Below are 25,133 nucleotides of genomic sequence, written 5' to 3'. Positions count from 1 at the left end.
CATATGCACATAATTCCCTTCTCTATTATGAAGACTTTAATATAAAACAAGTGTTGAAATCTTGACTGTGTAATGCAATGGAAATCCCACAAACTGAGACATGCATCTACATAAAAGGTAAACAGAATGTGACAAAACCAAGATAATGTTCATCATGATTGCTACTTACTTCAGGAGTCATTCTACAGATAGTTGGCATGTCATAACCAGCTGAGGCAAACAATGGAAAATACTCCTCAAAGTGGAGATCCATCAGCCATGAGTGCAGCACATCCTGATCCTGAAATTGTGCGACATCCAAACTGAATTTTCAAACTCATATGCACTAGCCTCATTCACTCTGTTAAGAACCCTCCATGATTGCCTCTTCTTAGTAAGCGGCCCATCCACGTACGAGTCCGGCTCGGCTCGGGTTCCATCGGGCCAAACTCGTCTGTGGTTGGGGTGTCACGAGCCGAGTCTGCTATGCATGCGTGGTGAAACATATCCGAGCCCGGCGCACGAGTCAAGCTCGCCGAACCAGACTCGTACGTGGATGGGCCGCTTAACCACTTCCAAGCGAAATATTTCATACATTTCCCCTTCCTTTTATACATGCATGGTATGCATGCTACATATCAAGTCAATTTCATCATCCTCGAAGAAAGCAAATTATGAACGTGGATACAAATATTTCCTCAGTAGTAGTATTACTATGATTAATCAATTATAAACAAGGTTAATATATGGCCAACACACAAAGCAAGTGAGACTGCTACAAAGCTTGTTCTTTTATGATTCAAGAAGAAAAGGGGAAACAGGGTGGAGCCCACAGATTACAGGTGGCAGAAATAAATTAACTGTTGAAATACATATTGCAAATTAACATGTGATTTACAGTTTATGGGTGGAGTTAACAAAGGTGATAAAGAGTCAGTACAGACCTTGAACATATCTCCTAGTCACAACAACTACATAACAACTCAACTGGGAATGAACAGAAAACACTCAATACAGAACCAAGAAATTACTGCCTCTTTTCACAATACTGCCACAAAATTAACAAGACTGGAAAGGTGTGCATACTCTTTGGAGCACACTCACATTTCAAAGATGTTCAGGTATCTAAAACCATTGTTGTGCAACAAGGTGTTCCAACATGGACTCTAGGTAATTCTAATGCTAACGCTATAACCATGACTGGTGAAGCACAGCGGCTGTCCAGGCCTGGTGGCCAAGGCAGGGGAGAAGTACCCTATGGGACAATAATCACTCAGTAGATGGCTGTCTTCTGGGCCTTTGAGCCATGTAGTCTGGTGTAGCTTCTACCACAAGACAGCCATCTTCAGACTCGCTGTTATGAAAACCTCAAATCCTACAAACACTCACTACAATGTAAGATTTCAGGTTCTCACATCAGTGAGTATGAAGGTTTCTGTCTTCTGGGTTGTTGCGCTGTGTAGTCTGGTAGATGTTAACCAACGTTTCAGAGGTCATACTGCCTCCGTCATCAGGGCGATCAGGATGATGGATCGCCCTGATGACGGAGGCAGTATGACCTCTGAAACGTTGGTTAACATCGACCAGACTACACAGCGCAACAACCCAGAAGACAGAAATCTTCATACTCATCGCCCTGATGACGGAGGCAGTATGACCTCTGAAACGTTGGTTAACATCGACCAGACTACACAGCGCAACAACCCAGAAGACAGAAATCTTCATACTCATCGCCCTGATGACGGAGGCAGTATGACCTCCGAAACGTTGGTTAACATCGACCAGACTACACAGCGCAACAACCCAGAAGATGGAAATCTTCATACTCATCGCCCTGATGACGGAGGCAGTATGACCTCTGAAACGTTGGTTAACATCGACCAGACTACACAGCGCAACAACCCAGAAGACAGAAATCTTCATAATCACTACATTATCAGGTTCTTAAAAAGGATCTCTGCTCCATGAAATTGGTTATTTAGAGGTAAGAGAGGATGGCACATAGAAACTGGCTTGTCTTAAACTTAGTAAGGCCAATCCCTCTCCAAGACCCCAGCATTCCTCTCATCAGTTTATTGGCAGTAAAGAATCTACTCACAGGCACTCCTTGATGCAGTAACCTTTCTGCCCGTGATGCTGGGCCACCGTGTTCAGACGAACCCAGAGATGACGATGATAGTGAGCAACGTGGGCTGGATGAGAGGCCGCCCATAGTAGTGCCACTGCCCCGTGGGCCAGAAGGACCCAGAAGATGATACCCTGATGCTCGTCCACTGTCCAGACTTGCTGTGCTATGACGTGAGCCTGAGCCCGATCCAGAACCGGATGATCCAGGACTGTCTCGGCCAGGACTCTGCCAACACACATGTGAGTTCTTCATTAGGAAACAGTCCTCATTTTGTCAAGCACAGAATAAGTTTTCCTGTCTTTATTTCCCCACTAACTAACTAGATGGCTTATGGAACATGACGGTTCATCACCGAATTAACCAAAGCCCTCCACTTGTCCCTGTCCTGAGCCAGCAAAATCCAATCACCCTTATTTCCCCACACTGTTTATAAACATGTGAAGACAAAAAAATGAGCTTTTAAAAATTGGGTACTTGGGGGTTATCGGGACTCATCGCTTTAAAAATAGGTTAGGTTAGGTTAGGTTAATGTGTATGGATAAATGACATATACTTGAAAGTTATTATATTGACAACTAACCTAACCTATTTTTAAAGCGATGTGTCCCGGTAACCCACTAGTACCAAAAATTGTAAAGACAACACATTATTAGTGTTTTAGGAAGGAATGTTTTTTCACACCTGTGAAATCTGCTTTTCTGACCTGTTCTTCTGTGTTTAAGTGATAAGCTTACACATTAATATGCCATTGTGGTGAATCATAATGCTGACGCAATTGTGCAATGTGACCACTTACTTGGAGTCCTTTTGTTTAAATGAACAGTGTCCCAACTGACCTGGGTCATGTCAATGCCCTGGTCCTCCTGAAGGGACAGCTGATGGTAGTAAGCTGCTCCCTTCCCTGCCGGATGCATCAGCTGAGTGTACTGTACTCCCTGAAAATGACAGACCAGAAACTTGATTTTCTGCACTAATTATTAATGCAAATGTTACACATAAAGCAATATAAAAGTTCCACTATGAATGCACAGCCTTTGTATTTTCAGTCAGTTTTCTTTTTTAATTTTTATAGCAGGGAAATTTTCTTTAACAGAAAAGGTATCAGACTGCTTAGGCCTGAAATAAAAGGTAGCTGTCTGTTTTGAGCTCTAGAATTAAATCTTATGTATATTTTCTATCTTGTTACCTTCACAATAATTAACAATAGTACAGCATGCAAAATACAGTTAACTGGAATTTTTCGCAAATATAATTTAAAGCATCCCTCACTTTCATGAGAGGATGTCGTATCTGCAGTTCAGTAATGGCTTCATGTCCGAGACTCGCTGGCACGAATTTGATTTTTGGACATAAAACACAAACCACTTTCAAGAACCATACATTACGCGTAATGGCCTCTTAAGACAAAATTTCAGTTCATGACAATAGGCCAGTATGTTTATTTACATATTTGTGATTTATTAACGACTCTGTCAGCAGCTCAGACAATACAGCACCCAATGACAGGAAGATGAATAAATAGTGAAGTGGATTGAAAAATAAGGAAAAGGTCATGGCTTAATACCTTGACATCTTGGAGAAGGGTCTGAGGAAAGTCATGAATCTCCTGTCAGGGTATCTATGATACGAAACCAGGACCTTCTGAATGAGAACTTATAAAGCTGCGACATCCGGTATCAGGCCTATGTGTCCTCATGACTTTCAGTACTTATAATTCACTCGGTAATCCTACAACGTTTAGAACGAAAGGCAAAATGTTAAAGAACTGGAACATAAAATCAATTTCCGAAAAGATCTTCTTCCAGGCCTTTCAAGTGCGTACAAGACGGAAAGAAAATAACTACCATTACACTCTGAGCCCTAGCCTTTCAGGAACATTCTCTCAGCCAGTTCTTCGATCCTTTTTCGACATCTGATAGATTCCTTCGATTGGGGATCGGCATGTCGCAGCGCCTCTGCCTCTACGGGCACACCCACAAACCATGTGACATACACGTGCCGCGGAAGAAAGATGACAGAGAGAGAGAGAGAAGACAGGGAAAAAGGAGAAAGGGTCCCTCTTATGTATTCGAAGACAGACCACACCAGGCTAGACAGGAGAACAGACGCGAAACAGCATACTGATCATAAGTACGGCCTACAGAAATATATATTCGGATTACAGGGCTCACAGACTGGAAGGCAGGTCTACCTGGAATATAAAACGGATAACAAAGACATGCACGTATTTCAGGTCACGGCAAAAGACAACATTTTAACAATTCGAACGCGATGTCCTACAATCTTCGTTGATATTATCAAATTATTATTATTACTGGTCCTGTTTCGTGTATCGGAAATCAAAACTGATAAAGGGCTGTAGGCATATTATTCATAGACAGTTTTGCTCGTATGGTCACAGGTCTGTTTGCATTTTTCTCTCTCGGGTACAAAATGTCTACAAACGAGTATCGTTTTCTGTACCTGAGGTCCTGGAAACGTGAATGCTGGATACGAAAACTGGGGTCCTGGAGACTTGCCACACATTCCATATATTTCGCCATGATCGCAGCCATCTGCAAAAGAGAAATGCCATCACACACTTGCACGTAGAGAAACACATATGATGCCATTCCACGCTACGTACATTCTGTAATGGAAACGACGTCGTCAAATTAGTCGAAAATCGAATTCCTTTCATTCTCTTTCCTCTGCCGATTTTTTTTTCCTTTGAGAATGAGAGAAACAGCGAAATAAAGAGACCTATAAAAATGTTCAATTGAAAAAGTGTCGTTAAAATATCTCCGGAATCAAATCATCCACCTTCCTGTGATACCATCCTGTAAGTCATTAAATCAAATCACGTTCTCTTGCGACATCTCTTGTGAGAACAACTCACAGAATCCACAGACTGATCCAGACCGACATCTTAATGGAATTCACAGCTTTCAGATTTTCGAAAGAAGGGGGATTTTAGGCAGAACGAAATTTAGAACCAGAATATTTTGAACAGATACACATTATCATCGTTTCGGCAAATTAATTATCGGCACCCTCTCCGCGATGTCTCCTGAAGAACGGGTTCACAGATACAACACTAGCCTTGTAATCCTTGGGTCCCGGGTTCAATTCCCGGTGGTGCTCAGATTTATAACTTGGGCAAGGCCGTGGTCTAGGCAACACGGAGTTTTCCTCCGTGGCATCCCAACAATTACTCCATTCACACACAGAAGAAGGCAATGGCAAACCACTTCTGGATCATCTGCCAAGAACGTATATGAACAGGTCCCAGTCCGAGAAAAGGATGGAAGGATCCTGTTCATATGGACCTGTCGTCAGACAGAACACTAAATAATAATAATAATAACTGACACATGCCTCCACAACAAATTATGTCTTCTGACTCTTCAGCTGATAAAACCTCCGATGCTTCTGAACCAGTATGCAACGACATATCTAAATCCGAATGCCTTTCTTAAAGTTTAATATCAATCCACTGAGTACCGTAACGACAGTGAGACATTGCCAGGTCTTCTCATCTGATTTGACCTGCATCGATGTCTCTCTGTTGGCCTCTTCCAACCTCGATATTTTTCGTTTTCCATACATATAAAAGCCACTACACGTTATGATTTCACTGCGTGTGTGCTAAAAAGTCACGGAAAACGTGTGTATGCATGCAGGCCTGTGCCTGGATGATGTGCGTTTGTATTACTGTGATCTCAATATTTTGTTCCTTTGTGTAGTCGTTCTGGACTTAATATTACAAACATATATACCCCTGCATTCGCGAGCGATACATCCCTCAAATACTCACAAATGGCGAAATTTGCGAATATGACCACGGGCCTTATGTGGACAGGCCTTGGCGTTGTCTTGTGAGCACGGTAACGAACCTTCAGGTTCTATAAAAGTGGCAAAACAAAGAGCTTTCATTCCCCGTCAACTTTGACAGGGCATATACACACACTGCCACGAAACAGGTTAAGTTGTCCAAAAGGAAGATGTTTCGTGGCCTGACCTGAAAAATGAATAGTAAAGAAGCAGCAGGTTTGAAGTCTGAAACAAGTGGGTGATGTATAGCCGGTCGGTTGTTATAACAGTAACGGCACTCGTGGCTGCAGCCAACTCAGAAAACAGGCCTCAGACACAGAACAATGCAAGGCCAAATCATTAGTGGCGACAACTCAGCAGAATACAACACGAAAAACACTCTGAGCTACAAGGGATTAAGAAACATTTATTCTCATTGAAAAATATTGCTAACGTAACGGTTCTTTGCCCAAGTTTCTCTTAATATAAACTGATACAAAAGCAATTCTTTTTCTCCAAATCACTCATCTTTAATCGCTGTTTGCTACGCCAGCATCCTCCAACATTCATAATTTTAAAAACCTGTTAGTTACTGGCAACATTGAGGAGAGCGTCATTTTTTTTGGTCCTGTTTGGTGGGTCATAACTGTAACACAGAAAACGTCTTACAACGGAATCCCAAAGGGTCCACACACTTATAATTTACCTTTAATATTCAACTGTGTTAAAGAATGCATGAGCTCTTAAATTTAAAACATCGGAAATTGTGAAAGCGTGAGCTCGAATAGTTAAAAGTTGGAGGACATATTGAAAACTTCTGATTCATGTTCTTGTGGAAAAAGAAACGGTCCATACAGAATTCGTTTCCAGCGAGATCTGTTTCCTTTCTCAGATGCGTAAAATATTCCGATCATCACAGAAATAATTAAATAAAGAAATAAACAGAAGGAAGTTTATGAATTTTAGTATATATTTTAAATTCTAATTTCGAAACGTATTTTTGATAAAATTAGTGGTAAAAGACACAAGAACAACTAATAAAAATCAAATATATTCAATATCTCAAATAATAATAGTACACATATTGGTCAATAGGGTATGACGTAAACGGAAGTAAAGCGCAGGGATTGGATGATCCCGTCCTAGGCTACTTTGTACTTTAACAACCACAATATTTCACCTCTATCTGGGGTAAACTTCTACCAGTCTGGTATAACAACAACCCAGACCCGCCGCCTTGAAAACCTCGAAAAAGGATTCAACCTTATTAGGGAAGGAAACCCCATTCTCTTCGATACGCCACTGGTCGCCTGTCAAAGGACTGCAAGAGACAGTATAAACTTAAAGCACGCAACTTGAATCTCTTATCTGTAAACGTCCTCATACAAGGGACGATCAGTCCGACTTTACGGTTCCCTCCCGAGATAAAAAGAATATACCTCTACACTGTCTTATCTCAGCTTTCCACCACCTTCGATATTTCCACCCTACAAAGCAAATGCTATTGAAGGAGGCGGGAGAAAACGCCAAGGTACAAGACATGCTCAAATACGACTCAAAACCAAAACTTGTATCACGTTAGGTGTGACAAGGAGACGTAAGCTGTTGTGTTGCTGGTGGTTATTGCGTTGCGCAGTAAACAATCCTCAGCCCGCAGTTAACCAACGTCGTATCTTATTACCTCCCGGTAGGTTACACGTCATTTGAGTTACAAATCAATGAGGCGAAATTACTATCCGCGTCAGTTTTCTTGGTTGACTTAGTACGACGCGTTCTGCGCATGAGCAGCTCAGCTCTGCGGCCGAAAGTAACATTTCTCCCTTACGAGGTGCGATCGGAAAGTTTCAAGACTGTGTCAATAGAGGGCGAACCGGATGTAGCACGAGCTTCTGCCGCTAGGGGGTTCGGCCTACATTCATAGTGAATCAGTGTGCCAGCCGGCATCATCGAATTAGCATTTGTTTCTTAGTTACGGGCGTTTTGGTAGTGCATTACACCGACCCTCCTGCGATTTCGGAATGGCGTGTGCATCAAATTTTGCCAAAGACTCGCCAAAACGGCTACGGAAACCTATGAAATGCTAAAGCAAGCATTTGGGGAGTCCGCAAACTTTTGTGTGGCATTCACGTTTTAAAAATGGCCGAACCTCTGTCGATGATGATGACGAGCGTTCTGGACGACCATCTTCGAGCACAACGCCCGAAAATGTTACGAAGATTCGGCAGGCCATTCACGAAGATCGACGTCGTACCATCAACGACTTGTGCGACATTGTTGGGATAGGCTATGGGACCTGTCAGCTGATTCTAAAGGAAGAACTCCACATGCGACGCATCCTGTCTGAGGACCAGAAGCAGAATCGACTTGTCGTTTGTCAGGAGCTCAAAGATCTTGCAAGAACCGACCCCAACTTCCTTTCTAAGCTCCGTGTGACTTCTTCCTCTTCCCAAAGATGAAAATTCAGCTAAAGGGAAGGAGATTTGAGACGATAGAAGAGATTCAGGCAGAATCGCAGATGGTGCTTGACAGGCTGACAAAGAAAGATTTCCAGGGATGCTTCCAGGCTTGGCAGCGGCGCTGGGATCGTTGTGTTCACTCCCAGGGGAACTACTTCGAGGGTGATGGATGAATTTAATACCTGAGATAAGTGTACGGGTTTTTATACGCGCAGTCTTGAAACTTTCCGATCGCACCTCGTATATCAGTAGTGAGTGTGTACGTTTAACAACGGAGCGAACGCCGCCGCACAGAATGTTATTTGATCGGCGAATACCCGCTCTGTCGTTCCTTTGCATAAACCAAACCGCAAAGAACCAAAGCAGAATCAATAATACGAACAGCAGACACTAAGTAAACGTAAACTGAGGTGGGCAATGTTAGAAACACAAAGTCCGCCAAGGTATTCAAATAGCGCGGCAAAGAGGTTACTTGCAAAATTTCAAAATTCACAACTGTCCGAGACCTGGGAAGTGTGAACATGTTAAAATATGCATAAGCACCAAGTGATAAAGATGTTTCAAAAACTTACTTGTAATTTATGTTCTCCTCTTAACGTAAAACACTACGTTTCACACTCAAACTGCACAAATGGTAACAGTATTAAGTGAAATATTATTATCAGCAGTGTTTTTCGAAAGCAGCTAACATGCTTCTGAACTGAAAATAATAATAATGATGATGACAAGCAATTCTCCTACTTTATAATGAACTGTCGCTTAAATTTTCCGAAGCACTCCCCATTTCTGACAGCACTGAATATTTTTACAAGCAACATTCTTTGGATCCAGGTTTTAAATGAGCAAATACATTCTCAAACAGCATATGTACAGTGCTGCATTGAGTAAACAGCAGCTACAACACAACAAATTGAATTTAGTTCAAAAAAAAATGTGATGCTGTCAACCGGTGATTACATTTCTGATTGAACGTGGCTTAAGGGACTTGAGGCCGGTCGTCTATCCAGGGTATTGGCTTCCCACAGTCAGCTTCATATACCGTGAGGGAGGTGGGAGTATCTAACTCAGTTTTAAAGAGTTTTGGGGAAATAATGGGGGAAGGAAGCATATTACAGGGTAACTTGGCCTCGAGTTGCTTCGGGCTAATTCGGGGCTATAGAGTCACTTACAACCGCTCACTTTTTGATACTTACCGACTGTTGGCTTCGAACAAGAAGGGCCTAGATCGTCACGTGGCCGATAAACTAGTGCGCCACAATTTTAAGACCAATTCCTACGTGTTTCTAAACAATTAACATCAATTTACAAAGTGTAGTGAGAGGAATAAGGTTTTCATAATGACTTGATATTCTCATCGACCTTGGCTACAATTCACGTACCATTTTATTCATTTAATTCTAAAAGGTTTTGACGACGGTAGTCTACACTTAAAATTATTCATTGTCAGGACTTTTTCCATCGTCTGTTCCTTAAAACCACGACGTCTCTGTCACTGGACAGTGACAGAGACTAGCTCTATCTAAGGGACCCAACAGAGTAGGTACCTCTCACCTGAAGACGGAGACTGATCCAGCCTCCGAAACGTCGTAGTTTTAAAGAACAGACGATGGAAAAAGTCCTGACAATGAATAATTTTAAGCATTTTATTCACATCTAAAGCCCGCAATTTCTTTAAAAAATGGGCCGTATCCATGATATTCTCTGCACGCACGCACGCACGCACATACATTATATATATATATATATATAATCAGTCATACTGTATCTTCTTTACATGAAACGTTTTCCTAACTGGCATTTTTCAAAAGATACAATTATACGCCAACACAACTACCTCAAGGTCTTTTTCATACCGACGTTAAACTTGTTCCCAGACCAATGTAACTAACAAGATAGAATCCGTTTCTTTTCAGACAGAGTTAAACACGACTAAAATATTGAATAATTTCTTTCATACATTCCTACAAATGACAATAACAAAAAGAATCAGAGTAAAATACGACAGACTGCTTGCCGCAGTAATTTATTGTTCGTTCGTTCGTTCATTCAATGCAGACCTAGTTGGATGCACTCACTGAGCACAAAGCACACAGTAAAACACGTGTATAACGGAATCGGAATGGGCCTTAACTTTATTTTTCGTCTTGGACAAGTTTCAGTCCATGACAAGTATGAGCGTCTGAATTTAAAAAAAAAAAACTGTAAGGAAACACCGCCACGATACTCGATGTCGATTGTGGCCTCTAGATTATGACGCCCTGTAGTGCTATTCCACGTGACATAGGGCTGATAGCGTCTCTGGGATGTTACGCAGTCTCGTCTGGTAGGAGTTTACCGACGTTTCTGAGATACTTGCTGGCACCATCATCAGGGCGACGAGTGAGTCGCGCGCGAGAAACCTTAGAAGGATTTTGAGGTTTTCGCGGTGGAGTCTGAAAATGGATGTCTTCCTAGGTTGTTGCGCCGTGTAGTCTGGTAGAAGAAACTTAGCTGGACCAATAGGGAAGAGGGTGAGGACTGGGTGAGCCCAAGAAAGCCAATGGAATAAAGGCTAACAACAGACTGACCAGGAGGATACAGACTACGCGGTGCGACGTCCCAGAAGACAGTCATCTTCATACTCGCCGCCGTGAAAACCTGATACCTCACATACAAATTACTACACGGCGTTTGAAACCGCAAGGCCATAATCCACACCTTCGCCGTCGAGAGATCTCGGACTTCGTAAAGATACACCCGAGAAAATTTTCTTACTCGTCAGCTTTCATCACCACACGCCAGTCGGCGTGTCACCGGGTGGCTTACCTCGCGGTGGCTGGGCTTCAGTGCCGGTGATAAAGCAGCCGTCCTCACTGCTACTGTAGCCCGCCGACCCGAAGCTGCTCCCAGAGTGCCGAAACACGTCGGGAACTGCGGGGGGTGCCACCTTCTTCACCTGCGGTACGGGTTTGGGCGGGCGACTCATCCCACCTACTGCAACAGACAATAGCATGGTTTCAATACCGTCACCTGACTTGGCGATGTTACAAACCAAAGACGTACAAACTACACACGAAAAAAGGCGTGTTGCTGTCACAGCGAGGAGTGGCAGGCCGTTTGGGACACTGGAAAACCGAAACCAGAAAGTCGCCCTCATAATAATATTGGTCAACATTTCGCCGAGTGAGTAGGTTCATATACCCAACTACAAACAACACAAGGGCAAGATCTAGTTGAGTTTAAAATTTTGAAACTGAATATCACAAATACTGAATAAAATTTTTCTTGGATATTATCCATCGTCTAGTAAATATAAAACGTAAAATGACGTTTCGGAGATGGGACTCTATCTCCGTCTTCAGGTTCCTACACAGTTGGGCCCACTCCGGAGATAGGGATTAGCTCTATCTAGTGGGCCCAACTGTGTAGGAACCTGAAGACGGAGATAGAGTCCCATCTCCGAAACGTCGTTTTACGTTTTATATTTACTAGACGATGGATAATATCCAAAAAAAAATATTCAATTGAATAAAACCGACGTTTCAGGGACCGTCTGTCCCTATCATCAGGGTTCTGATGTGACCGGGTTACATAACCTCATTCTTACATTTTACATATTTCGTACAGAATTTAGTATATTCGCCGGACCACTGATTACACAATCGTGACAACATTTTTAATAGTGAGCAATCTTTTAAGGCAGCATTCTGCATAACGTCACAGATACCAAGTCCAGTCAATTCTCAGCTCAGACAGACAGTACTAATAGTTCAGATGGATTTGTTTTGGAGATAAAGCCTATTTTGCACATCGCTCTCCTTGAACGAAACGGTTTCTTTGAAAAATTAAGAAGGTAAATCAGAACTTTCGCACATGATATTCATATGTCTGTATTCCTATAGTCAAAAAAGGAACTTGTCAGATAGGAGACAGTAGAACGGGGGCGTTAAGTGCTGTCAGTACGCTGCCAGAACACAATTACGCCTATAAAACCTGCAACACCGTCACCTCCATAATAAGTAAGTCCTGCTGGTAGGAATGCTGTGGGCTGCCATGTGTATGCAAATGCAGTGTGTAAGTTTAATTGTTTATCTTAAGACGGCGTGCTGTTAACTGTGGTCCACACGCGTCCCACGAGTCACTGCCCCTAAACACAATCCCTCCTTCAAGGACCAGAATACACAGTTTACAACACAGTTAAAACATTTGGCAGTTTCAAACAAAACCTACTATAACTATTACTTAAAAATACAGGAAGTCTGAAGACAATGTCATTATACACCATCAGATTTTTAGTGACGCTTAAAAGGTGACTGACTTCTGGTTAAAATTCGTATTTTTAAACGCTGGTTTAGTCAGGTTATCGGTTAAGACATGGTTATGGACTGGAAAAATAAAATTCAATTCATGGCCAGAGAAGGATTTCTCTCTTTTTCTTTGTCTCTTTGTGATTTATTCAACGACGTTGTCGGTTTCTTCTGCACAGCTTCGATCGACCCGAGAAAACTTCGAGCATCCCATAAGGATGACAACGCGGATAAAGCGACAAGTTAACGCGTCATGAGCAATACCTAGGATTTTTGTCATGTTGCGATGAGTCAATGCCCTGACGATTGAGGCAGCAAGTACGTCTGAAACGCTGGTAAACTTCTACCAGACTACACGGCGCTACAACCCACAAGACAGCCGTGAAAACCTCAAATCTTAACGCCTAGATTAAAAAGCATGGACTTGTACCACTGTTCCTCCTACACGCCTTCATGGATTGGCGTTCAGGTTCGTGGTTTGTTAATATTTTCGGAATTCAAAGATCTGAGAATCTAATAAATATTAACAAGAGGAATAATAAATAAATTTCAACTTCAGTAACCTCTAAGCTGGAGTTTAAGAGGCTGGCTTAGACACATCCAATGTAAAAATACTACAGACAGGCAATAAATAAACTTCTGTAGCTGGAAGGTTACAAAGTATGCAACACGCATCTCACGTCTATTTACAAGTACCACAATTACAAAACACCGACATTCACACTCCGTACTATCCATCTTTCCCGGCCCGCACATTTTACTTTTATCGTTTCTCGATGTAGGGATGTCCATCACAACTTGAATCTACGCCAGAGCTGCAAATGAAATTATTCTGCTACGTTCTGTGATACAGAACACCTTGAACAGTAACGAAACGTCAACAGGGTTGGATGGGTTTTCGCATATGAATATAATGGGCCACGTCACAGATCTGGAACACGCGGTGATAAATTATTAGGCGCACGCCATGAAAAGTGAGCGACAGAAGACAGCCATCTGCAGACTCACAGCCACGAAAGCCTCACATCCTACATGAGCGACAGAAATATCACTGGCTTCTGCTGGTGTTGTAGCTCAGGACAGGGTCCTACCTATGGCGGGGGTCCTTTTGAACACGGTAATTAACCTTCGGGTTCCATAAACGATGGGAAATTTCGTGATCAGACGAGCGACTATCAGCATCTGTTGTATGAAAATTTTAGCAAGTTAAACAGTATGAACACTTTAAGCTAACTTGTGTATAACGAAACATGAAATTGCAAGAAAAGGCGTACAATTTTCGAAAATACAATAACTGATTTCTAAAAAAAAAATTACTACGATTTCAAATCAATCGGTGACTATATTTCCTCAAAATGGCGTTGGACAATCCTGAGAATAAAAACAAAAAGTTCAATTGGTTTCTACAGCAACATGTTCCAGTAAGTTGGTACGCTTGTGATAATCATCACCAGACAACTTTATAAGCGTAACAGTACGTTTAATTACTTTACTTATTCACAGATAACGATACTTGTCCTGGATACATGGTGCAAGGAAAAGGGGAGTTCAGGAACAGTTATCTCCGATGTTTGGTTTCTAAATACACAATCCACGGCCGTCTGAGTGGGCAAAAGTAGTTCTTCAGAATAATACGAAAGCAGGAGTCTAGGCTCTTAGCAAGCTTTTAATTTGTTCTCTAGTAAATTAATGGCGAAGTGTCCTATCTGTACAAGCTGAAGTTTGAAATATGACGTTCCCTCTGTACCTAACTACCACATCATGAAGGAGTGAGGGGCATCGAGGTAAAACTCCGCTCATTTTACGGGTCATATGGATGGAAATAAATCATCTGGCCTGAATCAATACTTTAGTCTATATTGTATTTGATCAAAAGGCATGAGCTACATTCGAGGGGGGGGGGGGGGGGGGTCCGAGGTACAAGAAAGTTTTAGAAAACGCTGGTCCATCCACTGTCACGCCGCAAACAATAACCTTGACGATATTACGCTACGCGGCGTGCAGCTGCCTGCCCCTGGCATCTTGATACGCCCTTAGAACACGATTTGCCAAACAGCGTTGATTAACATCTGCAGTGTCAGAAAGTGTCTTCTCCAAGCATGATTGATCGGGCCGTATATTTAGATTCATGTCTGACAATTTCCAAGCTCTCACATGTGATGTTTCACCTTACAGTCAATTCAATGGTTCAAACACGATTTAATGGCTGTAAAGTAGTGGATGTATCCGCTTGTGATTCACGAGGGTGAGTTGCATGTACAGAAAAATTGACATAAAACATTTACTACTGGACGTTTCAGACGGAAATGAACTCATTAAAAAAAAAAGGTTTTTATAAATTTAGCCATTTGAATGAATTTGGTCAGGAAAAGGAAAATATTTCGGTTATGGTTACTGTTATTATTATTATTGCATACAAAAAATTTTCTCGCACGAAATAATGTACTCTCCTTAACATGATACGTCCCTAACACCTTCGTAACGAGCAAACTATCCCCGTTATGTTGCAAAGTATGTATTGCAATCGTAAATATCAGAAAGTTTTAATGATGGCGAATGTTGTATATAAAATAGGCTATCTCTACAAAAAAAATTTGTAAACATAAAATACCAATTACGAAGTTTCTTAATAAGCATGTCTGGTTGGCTTCTTTGCAATTTATATTCCACGCGGTATTTGTTATTCATTTCAGCGGCTGGTTGGTTATCTATTCGCCTGGAAACGCCAAGAGTTTTCAGAACACAGTACAGACTATGTATTATAACGAGTTTATTTTAAATTGTGTTATTTCAAACACGAAGTACTTTTACAAACATCAGAATATCTGAATGCTTATAAAAAGTCAACCAAGTCACGCGCAGAGGAGGGAAATAAATGAATACGAAGGTAAAGCTTAAATTACAGTGTGATTCATAAATAATGTCACCACTCTGCTTCAGTTGTGGTGTGTCTTATGACGGCAATTTATTTTTTCTGTCTTGGTTTATTTAACGATGAATGACAGTTACGCCCTGTAAAGGCAGTTTTCTCCCATATTTAAGGTAGGCCTAATGTCCCATGACGTCTGGAGGCACTGAAGAAAATAACCAAAACCCTCAGCTAGGACAGCCAACCGCAGGGCCGAGAATCCAATCCGAGACGCTTCGAAAATAAAGATGAGCGCTTAAATGCTGTATCGAGACAACGTTTCTGATTTTCCTCAGGACGATTTATGACAGACGTTTCTATTAAGTCGACACATTTGTTAAGCTTGACTTTCTTCAAAGTACCGTCAGTTTTTCAAAACAAATTTCGCACGAAGATTTTATCGTACTTGTTATTGAATTTAAAGTTTAACACTGTTAGTATATATTTTGATTGGTGATGCAGTGACGATCGTATTTTGAAATTTGTGTTAGAATCTGATAATGATTAAGCCTACATACAATCGGAACATGGAGTTTGAAAGGACGACGGCTGTGAACAGATTTGGAAGGTGCAATGGCGTAATGAAGAGAAATGAACTATAAACTTGCTGTGTGAAGGTGATGGCACTTTGAAAAAAGTTAATATTAAATGCGACACACGACACCTAAATCTCTGTTCCTCTGGGGTTTTTCTTAAAATCAGCTGTGCACACTGGAAAAGCAAAATTACTACAAGAAAGAATGTGATATCACACATGTATAATCGAGTTTTTCTTAATGTGTCTACAAATTTAAGTTTCCACACGAATCATTTAGTGCACTACAAGAAATAAACAATGAATCATTCTCAATTATGGTAAAAATTTGGGCACTTAAACGTAAATATGTGGCAGCACAGACCTTATCTTTTATTTATAGCCGCAGATTTGACTGGTATAAACTGTTGATCACTTTATGCATTAGCATAAAAACCGCAGAAGACGGAGTTTGTATTGCACATATAAATTATACATCAGTTCATAGTAGAATAAAATTCTTCATTTTCCAGTCAATGCCCCCCCCCCTTATAATGACATCCTGTTTGTCTGACAAAAAAGGTGTAATTTAACATGTCTCACCCTTTCTGTACAGAAGAACGTGACATGAAAGTGGAGGGTGAGTGAAAAATATGTCCGTAATTCGTGGTGCGTTTCTCGTTTTTTTAACATTTTATTTTCCAGCGAAGGGAGTAAAAAAGAGGAATCTGGCGACAAAACTGACAACTTTGGACAAACAAGCTGTAACAAAACACATACACTGCTATGAGCCTGCAGTTATTCCACGTCCTTTGCCAGAGCTTCAGCATAACAGCCGTCCTCGCCGGACACATGTCTCGCCCCCCGACTCTGCACGGTATTTTCATCTGTTTCACCAAAGTCAAAAGCAGAGTTGGGTGCGGGGGGGGGGGGGGGCCTCTTCTCACTGTAGCTGCAGGAACATTCCTCCCATCCTCCCACGTGCATTTGCAGGTCCCTCTCTACAACATGTAAAGATCCTCATTCTTTATGGTTTTCTTTATATACGGTTTTCACTTTCTCTTCTGATTTTATCTGCATTTGTCCTTTCTATTTTATCACTTCTATTTTTCTTTCTTCGTTCTTTATTTCCTTATATCTCATCAACTCTTTCTTTCTCCTCTACATTTCATCATTTCTTTCTGTATCCAATGCAAAGAAATGTACAGTAGTTTCTGGAAAAACTATCGCCCTTAAATTACACCACGTCATAATAAAATTCAGCTACGTCTGGAGCTCAAGAGACTTTATCGGATAGTACAAGTATCAAAGGCTACTCTGATTTGTTTAATTCTCATCTCGTGACAACTCGTGTCTCCAGAGAGACTTAGAGGTAGTTAGGTAGCGAATAAGTGAGACTACAGACAGGCTGTGTGGTAATGTGTTCTTCCCCTGTTAGTAAACAAAGCATCCGACCATAATACAGGTTCGCACAACTTGTCGCCTGCCTCTAGGTGCATCTGTCGCGCGCAAAGCGACAGATTTCTCTGGCACAGCTCATGGCTAACTAAACCACTGTGACCGACCAGCATCTAGCAAAATTGCTGTTAGTTCGCTTGGATTCTGAGATACAAAGTAAGTGTGCTCAATATTATGACTTCCTGCTACCCACGCACAAAAGCGTCGCTGAAGTAAAGCCGAGGCGCTCTACATTGCTACCCTACAAACACTTCTCCCCCTTGAATCTTTTTACATCTTGACATCTGCTACAGCATTCAGACTTCTCCGCCATCATATCTACATGAGAAGTTCTGAGCCTGAGAGGGAGGCAAAGAATGAGAGAAGGAGAATGTAACGCTACAAAAGGAATGAAAGAAATAAAAATGACAGGGGTGTCAACCACCACCTGCAGTAAATATTATCGTGTTCATTAGTCTTTGTTCCAAGTCGCGTAATATGCAAAGACAACTTTTCTCTTACGTGACTCTCGCGGATCGTCAGCTGGAAAAATATTGCATTCTCTGTGACGCAGAAATTAATGAGACAGAACAAAGTAATGTAAGATTTGTGGCTTTCACAGCGGCGAGTATGAAGATTTCTGTCTTCTGGGTTGTTGCGCTGTGTAGTCTGGTCGATGTTAACCAACGTTTCAGAGGTCATACTGCCTCCGTCATCAGGGCGATGAGTATGAAGATTTCTGTCTTCTGGGTTGTTGCGCTGTGTAGTCTGGTCGATGTTAACCAACGTTTCAGAGGTCATACTGCCTCCGTCATCAGGGCGATGAGTATGAAGATTTCTGTCTTCTGGGTTGTTGCGCTGTGTAGTCTGGTCGATGTTTACCAACGTTTCAGAGGTCATACTGCCTCCGTCATCAGGGCGATGAGTATGAAGATTTCTGTCTTCTGGGTTCTTGCGCTGTGTAGTCTGGTCGATGTTAACCAACGTTTCAGAGGTCATACTGCCTCCGTCATCAGGGCGATGAGTATGAAGATTTCTGTCTTCTGGGTTGTTGCGCTGTGTAGTCTGGTCGATGTTAGCCAACGTTTCAGAGGTCATACTGCCTCCATCATCAGAGTATGAAGATTTCTGTCTCCTGGTTCGTTGCGCTGTGTAGTCTGGTCGATGTTAACCAAAATTTCAGAGGTCATACTGCCTCCGTCATCAGGGCGAAGAGTATAAAGATTTCTGTCTTCTGGGTTGTTGCGCTGTGTAGTCTGGTCGATGTTAACCAACGTTTCAGAGGTCATACTGCCTCCATCATCAGGGCGATGAGTATGAAGATTTCTGTCTTCTGGGTTGTTGCGCTGTGTAGTCTGGTCGATGTTAACCAACGTTTCAGAGGTCATACTGCCTCCGTCATCAGGGCGATGAGTATGAAGATTTCTGTCTTCTGGGTTGTTGCGCTGTGTAGTCTGGTCGATGTTAACCAACGTTTCAGAGGTCATACTGCCTCCATCATCAGGGCGATGAGTATGAAGATTTCTGTCTTCTGGGTTGTTGCGCTGTGTAGTCTGGTCGATGTTAGCCAACGTTTCAGAGGTCATACTGCCTCCATCATCAGAGTATGAAGATTTCTGTCTCCTGGTTCGTTGCGCTGTGTAGTCTGGTCGATGTTAACCAAAATTTCAGAGGTCATACTGCCTCCGTCATCAGGGCGAAGAGTATAAAGATTTCTGTCTTCTGGGTTGTTGCGCTGTGTAGTCTGGTCGATGTTAACCAACGTTTCAGAGGTCATACTGCCTCCATCATCAGGGCGATGAGTATGAAGATTTCCATCTTCTGGGTTGTTGCGCTGTGTAGTCTGGTCGATGTTAACCAACGTTTCAGAGGTCATACTGCCTCGTCATCAGGGCGATGAGTATGAAGATTTCTGTCTTCTGGGTTGTTGCGCTGTGTAGTCTGGTCGATGTTTACCAACGTTTCAGAGGAACACATTTCCTCCATCTTCAGAGCTGCATCATCGTATATTAGCTACTTGACGTCGCTGTCACATTAACCATGAAAAAATACAGAAAAAATATTTTATGGAAAGTCAGTATATTGGAAAAGAGGTTTCAATAATATTCACGTCAACAATAATTAGAGAAGGAAATGTCGGTTGCTGACATACAAGTCTACATACTGTTTTCGACGAGGAAAGAGTTAATATTTGCGTATTCTTTAGTCGTGTGACCCATCTCTGACATCCCTCAGAAACAGGGGAAGTACATGTCGACTGTACGTACAGTCTATAAGTCTATAGCCACTGTTACAGTACGCTCGTGTGTTTCATTGTATTTTGTAAAGAAGGGGGGAAACCTATAAGCATAAACAAAAACTGCAGAACAACACACCCCAGTCAGCCAGTCCCCTCTCCCCTCTCACCTCTCATACTCTCGCGCAGAACGCCCTATTCTTTCAGTTCTGTGCTACAACTCGAGATTGCCAACAAGCATTTGGCATCACCGAGAAAAATAAGAAAGAACTCCAGCGTACTCTAACAGCACTCCACACTCCATAACATATAAAAAATAAGACCACTTCAAAACCGAGAACGTTTCCCCAGCAAATTGCTAAATGGCAATACAAGGAGAAACTTTTATTATAACACAACTTTCTGCAATATTTGCAAAGAGGAGAGAATGAAATAGCAATGTGCATCTCACACACTGCCGGGCTTCTCTGCATCACCCAGCTCCAGCCACGGGTCCCACCGACCCATTCCGCAGTGCGGCCTCTTCCGTAACAAACTCACTGATATGTAACCGATCGATTAAACAATTCACTGCTTTTAGGTACATGACCACGATTACATATAATGTGGTATCCACTTTGAATCAACGTATCATTTAGAGCAGCGTGGTCCGATTGCAAGCCCACATCATCATCTTGAGAGTCGCCTTCCTTGTTACCACGTGGTCTGACGGGCCGCGTCAAGGTCGCGTGAGTAGGCGTCCTACCAACTGTTAAAAAACATAGAGTACACCGTTATTATTAATGGTTTCCTTCTCCTAACTTGCTGTGAATTACTTCTATTGGCATTAGCCACTGCCGACGTACCACCCACCATCGCACGCAACACTACGAGCCTTCTTCCTTTCCGACTCTCCTCCCCGCTCGCCACTCATTTCGCTCCAAAGACAATCTGCCTGTATAGATAGGTTACAAGCAGGTCTACAAATTACGAAGCTCCTCGGTATGCAATTTTCTCCATTTCTCTCTTGCTTCAAAGGCCTGCCTTCTCCTCAGAACTTTGTTCTCAAGATCTTCAGCTTCCTTCAAAGCGAAGTTTCACGTTCAGCAATCTATAAACCCACTGTGCAGAGACCACCGCGCTAATGTTTTTAGAGTGGCGAATACCTGTACTGTAGTTCCGTTTCTTAAAACTGAGCCGAGCCCGGCGAAGTCGAAATCTTTACCATGGGGTGTACACGCCATATAAACTGACGCGGACAATGTGTTGCACTCTGCTGGCAGTCAGTACCTTTCGATACAGACCAGAAGTTCGGTTAGTACCACGTCGCTGTGGTGCACTGACACATGTATAGTTCATTTAAGCGTGCTTGCTAATTAAAAGAGTAACGGCTTGTGTGTGTATTACCACTCAGTTCACAATCTTGAGTCTTCTATCCCGCATCAAAGTAGTAGTATACGTTACAAACTACAAGTTACCGACCTGTTCTCTTACACGGGCTTGAAGCTTGGGTCTCTCAACTTACAGGAAAGACGTAGACAGATTAAGAGTATTTGAGAACGACGACAATATTCGGATCTAATACAGAGGAGGATGAAGAATGTTCTTGAGTCCTCTTGAGAATCTGAGAGTCGCTGATCAAGAAATGCCCAGCCTTTTGTGTAACCCAAGGACCCGTTAATTAATGTGTTTACAAGAGGATGTAACTAGACCCTAATCCACTTTTTTCGGTTTTAAAATGCCCATTTTATTACCATCCATCAATCGGTCCTTCCCTTCAGGTATTCCCACAAAAGTTCTGTATGCATTTCTCTTTTCCCCAAGCGTCATGCATGCCTCCACCATCCCAGCCTCTTCTATTTGACCATCCTAATTGGTAAACAGGCGTATTTCAGTATGATTAAGTTTAACACGTATTTCTCATACTGCAATTTGTCAACGTCCAATTAAATGCCAGTGCTAATGTCATCGGGCATACAAAACAAAACGCAAATATGCATTTTGTCTTAGTTCATTTGTAGCACCGGCACATAACATGACTATTAGGCCTGATGAATGTTTGAATATTTTCGTAATGGAATAGAAAAACAAATATTGCGTGTTTTTCAGTCAATATTTCAAACTTTTAAACATGATATTAAAATTCCACATGAACTGTACAGCAAACATACGCAGTAATTCATATACCAGGAGGCATAACTGACAACAATTCTTTTTCCAGGATAGGGCTACGTCTTCTACGGGTCATGTAACACATCCTTTGGAAACTTCATTTCAGAACACTCAGTTTTCATGATATTTATTTATTTATTTAGTGTTCTGTCTGAGGACAGGTCCATATGAACAGGATCCTTCCATCCTTTTCTCGGACTGGGACCTGTTCATATACGTTCTTGGCAGATGATCCAGAAGTGGTTTGCCATTGCCTTCTTCTGTGTGTGAATGGAGTAATTGTTGGGATGCCACGGAGAAACCGGGGAAGCCCCCGGAGGAATCCTCCGTGTTGCCTAGACCACGGCCTTGCCCAACACAAGTTATAAATTCGGGGACCGCCGGGAATCGAACCCGAGACCCCAGGATTACAAGGCCAGCGTTCTAACCGCTAGACCAATAACGACAGAAAATTCAGTGCTAATATTCTGTTACGTTAGAATATCGCGGTGGCAGGACGCTCTAGTAACTACCAGACAATGGCATTAGAACTAAAATTTTGACAGCCACCGGACTCAGGTTCCTCGAACACGTGTTCCACATGCGGGCAAGCTCTCAAGGCACATTCTCGTACCATGACAGTGCCGAAGGAGGCACTACAGGCAATTACAGACCTATGAAACAATTTTAGAACTTGTCTCTTCATTAACTAACTCCATGGAACAAAGACCTTCCTGAGAATTCAATCGATCAGTTTCTCAAAAATGTTCCCGTCTTTTGCTAATCCGAAAGCTACAGTGAGTCCAGAAGGGTCGGCCAGTGAATGCTATCTTGGGCCTGATGAATCTAGAACAGTTGGACTTATTTTTTCCATACAAATATCTCACGTAAATTTTAGAGTGTGTGGATCCCTGTACCACTACAAGGAAAACAAAACTCTGAATGTAACATTTATTCACTATCTGTAAAATTTTACGAAAATTAAGGTTGGTAACACCATGTCCCAACAGCGACGAGAGAGTAAAACACAACATTTTAATGTCACAGAAACTTAAGGCCAAACTGATTCCTGTAATTACACAAAGATAAAATCTCTCTAAGTGACAAGCATGAAAATAAAAACCAAATTAAACTCTCCTTCTTGGAGTGAGAACAATGTTTTGAGACACCTTACTGCAGACTTCTAGCAAGCTGAACAATTAAATTACACACGTGGAATGCAAGTGATTCATGGCGACAAGGTAGCTTTCCCAATCTGACTGTGGGCATCGCAAATGCGTTTCAACACTGAATCGTGTTACACTAACAGAGCATCATATCCGGGTCTGCCTATTAACCACCTACGCGTAAAAAGTGCATAGTAAACTTACTCGCAAGAGCGCTCACATTTCGATACTCTATCTTATATCGATTACTGTTCGAGTATTGACGCCGATGATTCAATCGGTAAAATAATATTAATGCTCGCTAATTGCATTAATTAATGACTTTGAACTGCATTGCTTTCTTTCAGTTTAAAACTGATGTTACTCTGGGTTCGATATTGTTTCAGAAAATTTAGTAGCATATAAATTACCACTGTGCTTTAAAGAATCAATTCGCAACTTAATTAAGCAACCTTACTCATGCCAGATTCTTAAAGCCATAATGTATTATTTCTTCGTTCATTTTAGTACATTGTGTTAACTGCAAAGGTTAAACAGTTACAATGGCAGGACGATTATGAATGGTAATTTGTGAGAAATCAGTCTCCGACTGCTTTTAAATTCCCCCCCCCCCCAGCTGCCTGGAATGACAAGAGAAAACCACGACAAACTTTACAGACTATTGTTTGTCGCACCAGTCGAGAGCAGCCGGGGTAGAACTGGATCCACCGATTATGGCCGATGAACCTTGTAGGGAGTGCCCAGTATACGGACCACTCAACGAAGGAAGGAAGGAGTTTCCGTCTGTCAGTACAGTCTGTGTCTGTGCCTGATAATTGTTGTCTTGTGACTGTGCTGGGTTAACAACATGCCAACTGTTCCTTGCAATCTCCTTTCTCGTCATTGATAACACCTCGTATCACAACACTCAGACAGACAAACCACCGACGTCTTAATCAAAGAAGGACGAAATGAAAGCCTGGCTATTGGAAAGAAACATCTCATTTTGTGAAAACGTGTTGAAAGCTCGACTGTACGATTTAATCAAATTAAATAAGTCAAAGCACAAATATTATGTGATTGATCAGATTTTAGCAGACAACGAACGTACTGTGCAGAGACTTCCGCCGTACCATCCCGATGTAGTGTAGTGAAATCGACTTTCCTGTGTTAAATAACGTGGCGATATTTTACACGAAGTCCACGACAAATTCTATGTGCTCTTAGATACAATAAGAAAACGCAGCTAATGACAACTTGAACATGAGAAACAAACATCTAAACGGGGAGCAGGAACGAGAGAATTGGTTAGTCATCCACCCCCTTCCGCGCCTGGACGCCATGTTTCCAGTATGGCTACAAATAAGCTGTCGTTATTTGGAACATTTCCCACCTTGTCATGTTTCAGTAAAAAAACAGAAGAAAAAAAACAAATGAGTGCCTTTTAAAGGCTGTATTTTAAAACGAGAAGCAACAGTCACCAAGATAAAACGTAGACTAACTTACACAATTTCTGCCTCTAATTTACGATTGGCCCGTGTCTTTTCGGGTCTCTTAATTTTGCACGTAATTCAACGACTCTTACAGAAGCTGATATATCAGTGTTCGTTTTCAGGTTTCTTATGACCGACTTCAACAATAACGTGTTACAGGTCTTGGAAGAAATCAGAAATACATATTAAATCTTAGCTAAGAATCCTGAAAGGAATATAACATTTGGACGATTTAAACGTAGATATTAAAATGGATATTTGATAACCAGGGTGCAATGACGTGGACAGGATTCAGCTGGCTGAGGATAGGATCCAGTATCTGGTTCTTATAAACATGGTAACGACAACGAGCTTTCCTATTGTACAAAAAGTTGGACATTTCGTCACTAGATGAGCAAGTTGTCGTTTTGATTCTGGTGTTTAGCGTCTTATTTCAGTTCAGTAATTCTCAAATTGAAAGATGGCTGTCTTCTGGGTTGTTGCGCCGTGTATTCTGACGTTTCAGAGGTCCTTGCTGCCTCCAGCATCAGGGCGATGGCACAAATGATGGCGGTAGCAAGGGCCTCTGAAACGTCAGACTACACGGCGCAACAACCCAGAAGACAGCCGTCTTCACACTCACCGCCGTG

The 25,133-nt window shown here is 42.0% G+C and overlaps 1 protein-coding gene across 7 annotated transcripts in view; it reads right to left on the bottom strand.

Moving 5' to 3' along the window:
* Positions 1-25,133, bottom strand: part of ckn (CRK like proto-oncogene, adaptor protein) — a 246,261-nt gene that overhangs the window by 16,802 nt on the left and 204,326 nt on the right. For all 7 annotated transcript variants that reach the window (XM_087342642.1, XM_087342643.1, XM_087342641.1 and 4 more), the window contains 5 exons: positions 11,161-11,328; positions 4,571-4,662; positions 2,944-3,042; positions 2,078-2,332; positions 170-280 (listed from right to left, as the gene is read on the bottom strand). In XM_087342642.1, the coding sequence (XP_087198768.1) occupies positions 170-280; positions 2,078-2,332; positions 2,944-3,042; positions 4,571-4,662; positions 11,161-11,320 (717 nt within the window). In that variant the 5' untranslated portion in view covers positions 11,321-11,328. The remainder of the gene's footprint in view (positions 1-169; positions 281-2,077; positions 2,333-2,943; positions 3,043-4,570; positions 4,663-11,160; positions 11,329-25,133) is intronic.

Source organism: Zootermopsis nevadensis, unplaced genomic scaffold, assembly GCF_977971745.1.
Source record: "Zootermopsis nevadensis isolate Lab colony 2312 unplaced genomic scaffold, Znev_1.0 Znev_ptg000003l, whole genome shotgun sequence".
Taxonomy (NCBI): Eukaryota; Metazoa; Arthropoda; class Insecta; order Blattodea; family Termopsidae; genus Zootermopsis; species Zootermopsis nevadensis.
The sequence above is the reverse complement of the archived record's forward strand: the minus strand, read 5'-3'. Positions and strand labels throughout refer to the sequence as shown.